At 43.2% G+C, this 12,280-nt stretch overlaps 1 protein-coding gene across 2 annotated transcripts in view; it reads right to left on the bottom strand.

Annotated features, from left to right (window-relative positions):
* Positions 1-12,280, bottom strand: part of LOC129815480 (guanine nucleotide-binding protein G(i) subunit alpha-2-like) — a 94,155-nt gene that overhangs the window by 36,425 nt on the left and 45,450 nt on the right. Inside the window, exon 1 of one of the 2 annotated variants that reach the window (XM_055869353.1) lies at positions 9,100-9,160. The exons of the other annotated variant lie outside the window; for it this stretch is intronic. Coding sequence (XP_055725328.1) covers positions 9,100-9,145 — 46 coding nt within the window. The 5' untranslated portion in view covers positions 9,146-9,160. Of the gene's footprint in view, positions 1-9,099; positions 9,161-12,280 lie in introns of those variants that run through there. 2 annotated transcript variants of the gene reach the window in all.

Below are 12,280 nucleotides of genomic sequence, written 5' to 3'. Positions count from 1 at the left end.
ACTAATATTGTATATTTTTCAAAACAAATATCCATGTCTTAGGAGAAGAACTTGAGCTGGCTGTATACAGGAGATGTTTAAATCATGAGGTTCTTGATAGCACACAGGCCCCCTCTGAGCACCCAGCCCACAGAGTTACACCACTAATAGCAAAATAAGGGGAGAACGCATTGATCCTAAGTACAGCTGTTGCGGTGACAGTATTACTGCCATACTGCAGTCAAATTCCACGTGACCGTTTAGTCACGGTAATTAGGCTTCTCCAAGCTCTGATGCTGCTGCTGGTCATTAGCAGCCTACCAAATTGCTAACTGCCTGGTACTCAGCACTCTATTGTCCCTCTAATCACTCTGACATAAATGCAAATGTAATCGAAAACCTAATCAAACACTTAATGAGAGCCCATGAGCCCATGTTGCGCAACATTTCTATAGGCTATGCAACTGCGTGAGCAAACAGAGTGATGGCCTCTATTAAAAAGAGGATGATCCCATAAGCTTTTTACAAGCTAGGCCTACTATATTTATTACTCAACTTTCCTAATATTAAGCACATTGCTTATATTTACAACAGGATTATAGCCCACCTGGCTGGCATGAAAATGAACCATGGAAAAAGCGTCCTCCATTTGCTATTTAAGTGCATAGATTATGTATTTTTTCCAATGCCCCTGTTTCGATACAGGTGTATGTATATGTATTTAATATATGTAAAGACAAGATTGAATCAAGAATAGCTTGATGGGTGACAATATTAGCATTTCACTTATATAGGTCTTGTGAATGATGCCCAGCATAAGAAACAACGACTTTTTCGAATCATAATCGCACACCTCGTGTAGCCTAGCCCATAGGCCTATATGTTTTGATAAGGTTTATATCACAACTACAGTGGCCAAATAACTTCCTAAAATTAAGCACATTAATCCACTTTACAAGGGGTGTAGAGCCTAACTGGCATACATAAGCAGCACATGAGTTTCAATTTTGGGGAAGATCCTTTTCACCATAAAAATGCACCTTTATAATAAAAGCACTACATGCATAATCACATTTGCGGTCACTTTTGATAATGGTGTTTTCCGCTAATGGAACATTCACACTTATAGCCTACTACCATGTGCACATTGCTGCACTTATAATGTGAATAAATAGCCTAATAGTCTATCAACATTGTAAGCTAAACATTCTGATCTGTTGCGTCAGCCACATTTCGTACATTTTTGGGGCGATGCTAGTGGTTGTATTAATTTGGGGTCCATCGCATCCCACAACTGTCCCAGACTATGTTTGGAATATTTACTTCTTGCACAGAATAGAAAAGGTTGACTTTTGTCTTATGGGGGATAGTAGATTGACATAGGCTAGTGCTTTTCTTGTTCGTTAGGCCTACTCATCTTGTTGGCTGACGAAAAGTAAAATGTGGACAGTTCTTCCAATATCTTCCATATGCACCTCGGAATTGGATAAGGATGTGTGCAGTTGCGTACCGGATGTGTCTGTCTTTACTTTTAGCCTGTGAGAAAGACCCGATCATGTGATGGAAAGCCATGTGAGAGAGGTGCTTCCAAGCGTGCCGCACTCAGGGAGAAGGGCACAACGGCCACCGGCCGCAAAAGGCATGGATTCTTTTAGGGGCCATTACGGCCACACAAAGGGGATTCCGCCATGAAATTCGAGGCATTATCAAGTGCTGGTTAAATTGTGAATGAGTGACTGATGAAGTGTGTACAGCCTGTGCAAAAAACAAAGCAGAGCTCATGCCCTTCAAACAACTTTTTTCAAATCATTAGAGTCGCAACATACAGCCTTACAATGTATTAACATTTGTAGAACAACTAAAGTTACATTAATAACTATAAATTAAGCATATATGAATACCTATTTCTTTGTTAACCGCTCAACTCATAATAGCCACATGTGCCACTCCCTCAAATCGTTTGGAGAAAATATCCTTTCTATTTTATTCAGCTATGTTCAATTGTATTCTTCATACTATAAAATACTATAAAATAATGCCACAGAATTGTAAGCAAATCTTGTCTGCTAAATTAACTAGTGTAGCCCACAGCCATATGGCATACCCAGATCAGGACCTCACATAAGGACAACTCAGAGTATGCTATTCTGTTCTTCTGAAATAGACTACATTTTCTTCATATCATGCTTCTTCTATATTATATGGATTTATTAGACTTTTTCAAATGTAGATGTTCCAAACGTCTGCATTCGTGCCTTGTAGGCAAGGAGATGCTAAATGTGTTTATGTTAATTAACGGTCAATTACCGTGAGACTGAGACTGACAGTTATTTGCTTGACAATCACCGACTGATGAAATTTCGTGACCGCCACAGCCCTATCCCTGAGGTAGAGGAAGAAATCAAAAACAATCTATGTATTTGACACAAGGGAGGGAGGAAGCAGGCTTTCATTCATTAAAGTGTATACACTGGGTGGTTAGGAAGAGGCTACGGTCCTTATTATTGGCCTACATGGGACTCATTGATTAGTGCTCTGATGATGCTGAATAACAGTAATTGGCCATGAACAGCAATAAGAGCAGGGCTGATGAGGCCTCAGGTCTTGGTAAATAAGGATTATATCATAGGGGCAACTGTAGCTAGAAAAGTCAAGAAAAGTATGGCCACTTGTGTTGTGTTGACATCCTGTGGTTCGCTACTGCCAACGGGCTGCCGGTATTGCCAACAGGCTGCCGGTATAACCAATAGGTTGCCCGTTGTAATTAATGACAAGTTGCCAGTAATGCCAACAGGTTGCTGGTACTGCTGACAAGTTGCTAGTAATGCCAACAGGTTGCTGGTATTGCTAACTGACTGCTGGTATTGCTAAACTGACTGCTGGTATTACCAACAGGCTGCTGGGATGTCCCGTGTGGCTCAGTTGGTAGAGCATGGCACTTGCAACGCCAGGGTCGTGGCGTTGTGGGTTCATTCCCCACGGGGGGACCAGGATGAATATGTATGAACTTTCCAATTTGTAAGTTGCTCTGGATAAGAGCGTCTGCTAAATGACTTAAATGTAAATGTTCTGTTACATTCATCCAGCTTTGGATTAATTTCATTACATCCATATCCACAATGTTTCTAATAATAGCTCATTGCTATGGGTGTTAATAGAGGGCAGTGAATTACTCAACAGCACTTAAAATCAATTCACAGGTTTGATGAAAGGAGGAATAATAGCAGTGATGTAGTTTCAATGCCAGATGTACCAAGGAGACACTGTCTGTCCTGCTTGTCTGTTCAGTCTAGTGAACTTACCAGGAGCTAACAGACAAATGGTTGTGGGGGAAAGTATTGTATCGCTGTTGACCTTCCTCAAGCTCTGAGCAAAGTGTTTTTCAAAGACTTGTTCGACATTGTACTGCACCTGCAAGTACTACTATAGTTATTTATCGCATCCAACAATATGCCTGGGAAAAGGTTTTCACTTCGAGGCAGCGAGACAGTGATCGAATTGTTCATCTCTCAGTTCTTTCAGCGTAGGGTCATGTTTTGAGGTCATAGAAAGTGTTCCTAAAATAGCGAGATTGACTCGCTATTCCATTGGTATAGCAGAGAGCATCTCAGATGGAAAGATGCTTGTGATTGAGTCAGCAGGAGAGGAGCTGATAAGTGATTAATTTGTTCTGTACAGAACTCTGTAGTAGACTGGGTTGAACCCTCACTTGGCACTGCCTGTGAATGAAGCCTATACTATGCTTTGCCTGTGGGTCTGTTAGCCTAACATTTCACTAGCTCAGTGAATGATGCCTATATGCTGGTGGGTGTGTTGGCGTGTAGCTAGCAGCATGATTAGAGGGTGGTGACAATTGGAGCTGAACACCTCCACATCTGCCACAGGGCAGCCAGGTTCCCTCACTACTCTTGTACTGTGACTGGTCCCATGCATCCTCTGTCTGTTGTTTAGTGTGACACAGCACTATACTCTGTCTAAACAGCACATTACTATATGAATAGGGCAGGAAAAGCTTCAAGCCTTTTTTTTGGTCAAGTCAGGTCGTCAGAAAAAAAAAAAACTCTGGGCCCTCTTATATGTAACCCACAGAGTTATGTTTAGTATGGCCAGGCATTAGGAGTTAAGTGCCAGAGCTTCAGTTTATTTACAAAGGGATGATGTAACACAGGGCATGGGCACAAAGGAAACAAAAAAGCTCTTCCCTTTTTGTCCCACTACGCCAAGGCAAGAGGATTTAGAGTTGTGCTTAACATCAACTGCTTTCTCTCATATCTGTATCACCATCCTAAACTCAGCAAAAAAATACACTTCCCTTTTTCAGGATCCTGTCTTTCAAAGATAATTTGTAAAAATACAAATAACTTCACAGAGCTTCATTGTGAAGGGTTTAAACATTGTTTACAGAGCTTGTTCAATGAACCTTAAAAAATTAATGAACATGCACCTGTGGAACGGTCGTTAAGACACTAACAGCTTACAGACAGTAGGCAATTAAGGTCACAGTTATGACAACTTTGGACTCTAAAGAGAACTTTCTACTGACTCTGAAAAACACCAAAAGAAAGATGCCCAGGGTCCCTGCTCATCTGCGTGAACGTGCCTTAGGCATGCTGCAAGGAGGCATGAGGACTGCAGATGTGGCCAGGCCAATAAATTGTCCGTACTGTGAGACGCCTAAGACAGCGCTACAGGGAGGTGGGACGGACAGCTGACCATCCTCTCAGTGGCAGACCACGTGTAACACCTGCACAGGATCGGTACATCCGAACATCACACCTGCGGGACAGGTACAGGATGGCAACAACAACTGCCCGAGTTACACCAGGAACGCACAGTCCCCATCAGTGCTCAGACTGTCCGCAATAGGCTGAGAGAGGCTGGACTGAGGACTTGTAGGCCTGTTGTAAGGTAGGTCCTCACCAGACATCACCGGCAACAACGTCGCCTATGGGCACAAACCCACCGTCGCTGGACCAGACAGGACTGGCAAAAAGTGCTCTTCACTGACGAGTGATGGTCAGATTCGTGTTTATCGTCGAAGGAATGAGCGTTACACCGAGGCCTGTACTCTGGAGCGGGATCGATTTGGAGGTGGAGAGTCCATCATGGTCTGGTGCGGTGTTTCACAGCATCATCAGACTGAGCTTGTTGTCATTGCAGGCAATCTCAACGCTGTGCGTTACAGGGAAGACATTCTCCTCCCTCATGTGGTACCCTTCCTGCAAGCTCATCCTGACATGACCCTCCAGCATGACAATGCCACCAGCCATACTGCTCGTTCTGTGCGTGATTTCCTGCAAGACAGGAATGTCAGTGTTCTGCCATGGCCAGGGAAGAGCCCGGATCTCAATCCCATTGAGCACGTCTGGGACCTGTTGGATCGGAGGGTGAGGGCTAGGGCCATTCCCCCCAGAAATGTCTGGGAACTTGCAGGTGCCCCGATGGAAGAGTGGGGTAAGATCTCACAGCAAGAACTGGCAAATCTGGTGGAGTCCATGAGGAGGAGATACACTGCCGTACTTAACGCAGCTGGTGGCCACACCAGATACTGACTGTTACTTTTGACTGTTACTTTTGACTGTCACTTTGTTCAGGGACACATTATTACATTTATGTTAGTCACATGTCTGTGGAACATGTTCAGTTTATGTCTCAGTTGTTGAATCTTGTTATGTTAATACAAATATTTACACATGTTAAGTTTGCTGAAAATAAACACAGTTGACAGTGAGAGGACATTTCTTTTTTTGCTGAGTTTATATCCTCCAACATTCAAATGCTGCCTTGGTTGAGTGTGTTTGCTTCCCATGGCAGGATGTTGGTGTTGGCTCTGGCCTGTGTCCTGGGGGAACTGAGAGGGACATACAAAAGCAGCAGTGTGGGGGCCCATGCTACTGTTGATTGTCATTTAGGCCAACGCCTTTACAGCCACCACCACCTCACATCCCCTCAGTCACCTCACATCCCCTCAGTCACCTCACATCCCCTCAGTCACCTCACATCCCCTCAGTGTCCTCATCTGTGATTAACAAAGCAGCCTCGCCGAATGACTCTGCATCACTTAGTGGCCAACACGGAGGTGGACAAAACATATTAGTTATTTACAAGTCTGGAACAGGGAGCGCAACGAGTTGACTTTGGACCAGATTCCCCAGACATAGATTAAGCCTAGTCCTGGACTAAAAAGCTATTTCAATAGAGAATCTCCATTTAGTATGCTTTTTAGTCCTAGGCTTTTTTTAAATGTATTTTTCCTTTATTTAACTAACTGGCAAGTTAGTTAAGAACAAATTCTTATTTTCAATGAAGGCCTAGGAACAGTGGGTTAACTGCCTTGGCAGAACAACAGATTTTTAGATTTGATCTTGCAACTTTTCAGTTACTAGTCCAACACTCTAACCACTAGGCTACCTGCCGCCCCAAATCAATGTCAGGGAAACCGGTCCTAAAATGAAGCAGCATTATAATCTGAATGGCATTGGAAGCAGTAGAAGCACTACAGTTTTTGTTGATTGCTTCGGTCTTTCTTGTTACAGCTCTTCCTTGTAAACCGTTTATTTTATATCAGTAGGATCTCCTGTATAAACAAAGAATAAATATATATACAAAACAAACCATGGATTAAATTGATTTTTAAGCATGAACTGCACTACTGTGATAGCATTGTAATGTAATCTGTTTTCATCTGACATTATCCAAGTTTATTTTATCCAACCCATTGTAGATTGAATAACTTCTAAGAGGACAATACTTTCAGTTCAGAGGCATTTTCTAATTCTGATTTGATCCGTTATTCGATCAGGCTTTTCTTTGGATACAGTCAAATGATTCAATATACTAAATACTAAAGGCTGGTAGTTTTTATGCAGCAATACTGTTAGGCTAGGGATTTGTAATGCATTTGTTATCCCTATGGATGTGAACAATAAACAGTTGGATTTCAAAATTCCACAACACTCTCTCGACATGCCCAAACATATTAAGCCTAATGTTGTTGTAGCCACTTTACCTGAGTAATATTTACTAGGTTGCCTTACTGCAAACAAGAGCTAACCTTCTCAAACTGACAATGTATTGAACAAAAGAGCTGCTCGTCTCTCATCATTAGAGCATACTGTGGTATTGTGTAAATGATCGTGATATGGGATTTTGTCCTTATTTCCCAGCCCTTTAAATACACTGTGATGGTTCTTCAATTTACAGTATTTAAACAATCTTCATACGGTCTGACAGGACTAGCCAGCTGAGCTGAGTGTGTTATTGAGGTGATGTCTGGCTTGTTATTGTAGTAGTAGTAGAGATGAGTTCTGCAGTGCTCGGGGACAATGGATTGGATAGTTAATAAAAGCTAGACTCTTGTTGGTCAAATAATTAGTGCCACAAGGAAGGAAGGCTGGATGGAGGCTGTTATTCAATCTTCATGTTTCAATATGACACAGACCTTTGTTATTACAGACACACAGTAAGGCAATAGCTGAAAACAGACTTGAATATTGACGAGCCACTCGTTCGGTATTTCCTTTGAATCCACTATGGGATGATGGTTCCCTTCGGTCCTATCATTTCTGTCTCAGAACTGGGGGTGAATGTACAGTTTCTGGTTGTAAAGAAGCCCAGCACACCTAAAGGAGATTACTCTAATGTGAAAACTAAAGGATGGGTAATGAGATTAAATCTGGTGAATACAATATCTGACCTGCAGCATCTAGCTGACCCATGGAACACCGCCTATAATATTTTATAGCTACTTTCAAATGCCCTGTGATTCAAATAACCAATCAATCAGAGGGATGAGGAGAGAAAGAAAGCCCCAGGGTTATGATGTGTTACATCAATATCCACGCGAGAGAGGACTGAATGCTGTTAGGCTTATCTGAGGCCCATTTATTGTGCCTCTCTAAAGCGCTGACTGGTGAATACTGGCGTCTCTGTGGGGAGTGAAATTTGAATGTCATATTTTACTATCAAGCTCTGTGTTATCTAAGGATGTAACGATTCACCGATATCGGGCCCAGGTTCAAATGTTTAACGCAGGAACCCAAACCGATCCAAATGAAGCATGCATCCGTAAGAAAACCGATTCAAACTTTACAATGCCGATTCACTAATTATTTTGTCCTACTATATTTTTCTGATTTATTCCAAAAATACCTCTATTATGTTGTGGCTGAATTGATGCATCTTCTCCTTCAGCCTACCAAACTATTATATCTGTAACTGCATATGACATTGATCTACAAGTCAGATAACTGTGCGCACACTGCGGGAAATGCAGCTGTTTGCGCCAACGAGAGGTACAGTAGGCCTACCCTCTATCCCTGTTCTAATATTCAGAGGCTACATCTGCGCAGCACCTTCAGCATTCAGTTGTTTGTAAAATGGCTTTCGCAATATTAAATCATAGGCTTTATTAATTGATGGACATTGTTATCAAATGAGCTGTATTTTACCAGTGGACTGCTGATTGGGGCTTTCGATTGCCAAGTTCACAGTACTAAATATTTTGGGTAGTTCTGATTTAAACAAAATCAGTGCATTTAGTCATTTTTACATGAACAGGGTAAAGGTGTAATTTCATAACATGGACAGCAATAATATTTGCTCCCCTGGTCAGAACGGGAGAAGAGAGCAGCTCTCCAGTAAAGTTCCAAACAGGTTTTTGAGACAGGGTGAAATCCAAAGCTGTGTTATATTAATTGGATATTTACATTTACATTTAAGTCATTTAGCAGACGCTCTTATCCAGAGCGACTTACAAATTGGGATATGCATGTCATTGATCATTTCTAAATATAAATAATGACATGAATAGCTCAAAATATTTTAATCTGCTATATGACAAGTTAATCAGTGGTTGATGAGAATTTCTGATAAAAAGTGAGGGGACAAAAATAGAAATTGCACACACACACAGCCATTCAGCTTAGAGAATTTAGACAGATCTAGATCAGCTCCTAAATCCATCAGTATCAGATATTCACTTAGAATGGAAAATGAATATGTTCATGCAACAATTGTTAGTGCATTGAGTCATATCGAACCGCATCGATACGTTGGACTAATCAAATCGAACCCACAGTAGAAACTAGTAAGTTCCTCTCTCTAGCCCAGGCTGTGTACCTTCCTGCCCAGAGTGGACGGAGGTCTGTGAAGTCACCGGAGGCATACAGCAGCAGCAGACCTGTGAAGGAGACATTTTCTCTCCCTGCTTCCCTCCCCGCCTGGATGGATGGCTCAGTGCTACTTCCTACTCCAGGCTGCAGGGAGGGAGAAAATGGAGGGAGGGAGATCCTTTGTTGAATCTATGCTGTAGGGCATCAGTACACACACACAGGGCTGGGGCTTGGCTGCTGTGACCCATCTGAGGGCCAGAAGGAGGGAGACCTTCTCTCTCCTCCGATGGCTACAACCCCCCGTGCCAGCAGAGAGCAAGTCTGGACAGCACACTGACAACTGCTGCTGGGAAAGATGACAGGAGAGGGACTGGAAATGGGTGTAAATGAGAGTAAGCAAGAAGAGAGAGCAAGAGAGAGAGAGATTATGTATATGTGACTGTACATGCAACACTCCTGACAGTAATGTTTGGTCATCAACAGGAAGTAAAACACAGACAACCCACAGACATCGTCCTCCCTCACAACTCTGGAGCAGTCAAAACACGAAACCCACCCTTCTCATAAAGTCCACAAGATGGACCGACAGGGCCGGCTCTAGGCTTTTGGGGGCCCTAAGCGAGATTTTAAAACATTTTAGTGGCCCCCTTCTTGACGGTGGAGGGAAACATTTAAGTTTTAAAGTTCATTTCCTATAATTCTACACATATTGCCATGGGGTGTAGCGAAAATGTTGCTGTTTTAAAGCAGGTTTTCTGCAATTCTACACATTTTGTAATGACTTATGCCATGTTAATATGATATCAGAGAGAATGACAAACAAAATCAAAATGGGGACCTCCTGGAGCTCAGGGCCCCTGGGCAAGTGCCCGGTTGGTATTCAGCCATGATTACTACAAGTTTAGATAGCTGGCTAGACTAACTAACCAATCTGAAAATTGTAATCTGACATGGCTAATTGAGTGACTGTCAGGTTTTCATTGACCCAGGTTTATTAGACAAAAGCAATGTCACAGAGACAGAAAGTGGCCGGGGGCCCTAAGCAACCGCTTATGTCACTTATGCCTGGAACCGGCCCTGTGGACAGAAGTAGGAGGGTGGTGAAAGTAGAAGGAGAAATACAAGGAGATGAGATGAGAACGGATGTGAAATTTCACTGCACTTTGCAAATTTTTGAAGTTGCAGGTGCCAGTCTATCATCTCTGTCCATTAATGACAGAATATAAACATATCGAACTGGAATAGGGACAGTGCTGTGAGTTGGATGAGATGGCAGAGAGCAACATTTGTTTTTTTCTTGTCATCGTCCAAAGTATTCTAAAGTTAGTTTTTAAGTTGTTCTCTCCTAAAGCAATCTTTCTCAGTTCCCCTGTCAACAGCCTTTCCTCTCGGGCCCCCTGTCTTACAGCTACCCTGGCCCTTCCCCCGCCCGACACACACAGACACGTACACACACAAACACATACACCCACTTTCTGGTGGCCCTGTTAAAATAATAAGGAAAGAACGTGTTAGTCTAATTAGAGAGACTGAGGGGAGACTGAGGGGAGGATGTGAAGGAGGTCATCTCTCTAAACCACCTGCCTTCCTATCCACTGGAGAGAGGGAGAGAGAGTGGGTAGAGGGGGCAAGGGCATCGGGAAGGCAGGGAAAGAGAGAGAGGGTAAAGGACTGGGGAGAAACAGGAGATTTGAGAGAGGGTGGGTAGAGGGGAAGAGAGAGGATGCTGATGGAAGTCTGAGAGGAGCAGGACAGCAGCTAATTAATCCTGCCAGACAGAAGAGAGAGGAAGAACAGAAAACAGAGGAGGGTAAGGAGACTAAGCATCAGGATGTATGATAGAGTAGCAGCAGCGTATATGACAATTGTATGCAAATGTGTGCGTGTGTGTAGAGTCAGTATAAATGTGTGCATGTTGTGTGTGCGTGAACAAATGAAGTCTGCGTGTGAGTTGGACTGCGTGTGAGTTGGAGTGTCACTGTGTGTGAGTGTGTAGGGTCCTGTGAGTGTGCATAGAGAAAATAAGGGTCAACTCAAGGGTCTGTGTAGAGATTTTGTTCACTATTTAGCAGCTTTATGGTTTAGGGATAAAAGCTATTGGTATCAGCCTTAATGCACCGGTACCACTTGCCGTGCAGAAGCAGAGAGAACAGTCTATGGTTTGGGTGGCTGGAGTTTAACGATTTTCCGGGCCTTCCTTTCACACCGCCTGATATAGAGGTCCTGGATGGCAGGGAGCTTGCCCCGAGTGATATACTGGGCTGAATACTCTGCACCACCCGCTGTAGAGTCATGCGATCAAGGGTTGTGCTGTTGCCATACCAAGCAGTGAACTTTTGGAGGATTTGAGGGCCCATACCAAACCTTTTCAACCTCCTAAAATGTGGGGATTACAGATTGGGACAAGGAAAGGTTGAAAAGGACAGTGAATATACCTGACAGCTGTTCTGCGCATGCTCTCAGAATGCAAACTGGGATATAGTCTGGCCCCGTGGCCTTGCAAGTGTTGACCTGATTAAAGACTCAAGTCGGCCTCGTGGGGCTAGATCACCCAGTCAGGGTTGGTGGGGGCCCTCACACAAGGCATGGTGTTATTGTCAACGCGTCCATAAAATGCATTGAGTTGGTCTGGTAGAGAGCCATCGTTGGGCAGATCACCGCTGGGTTTTCCTTTGTAATCCGTAATGGACTGTAGCCCCTGCCACATGAGGCGGGTGGTGGAGCCTGTGTAATATGATTCCACCTTATTCCAATATTCTCCTTTTGCTCATTTGGTGAGTCTGCGGAGGTCGTAGCGGGACTTCTTGTACTTGTTCCTGTTTGCGCCAACCTCAGTGTTAATCCATGGCTTTTGATTGGGGAAGCAGCGAACCTTCACTGTGGGAACAAAGTCGAAGATGCATTTCCTAATGAAGCCGGTGACTGCGGAGGTTAGCTCGTCAATGTTACCTCATCCTGGCTCCACCACTCTCTGCCTGATACATCCTGCCTGCCTACTACACACTAAACTAGCACTACTGTAAATGTACTGTACAAACATCAACACTGCAAATATTCTATAATCACCATTATATAGGCTGCTGTTGGCTCAGGAAAAATAGTACTACTTAGTCGGTGTTCAACAAAAATTATATTTTCATTGTCTGCATCATATTTTAAGCTCTCTATACTGATGTGTCAAAGTTAAG

This window comes from Salvelinus fontinalis, chromosome 18, assembly GCF_029448725.1.
Source record: "Salvelinus fontinalis isolate EN_2023a chromosome 18, ASM2944872v1, whole genome shotgun sequence".
Classification (NCBI taxonomy): Eukaryota; Metazoa; Chordata; class Actinopteri; order Salmoniformes; family Salmonidae; genus Salvelinus; species Salvelinus fontinalis.
The sequence above is the reverse complement of the archived record's forward strand: the minus strand, read 5'-3'. Positions and strand labels throughout refer to the sequence as shown.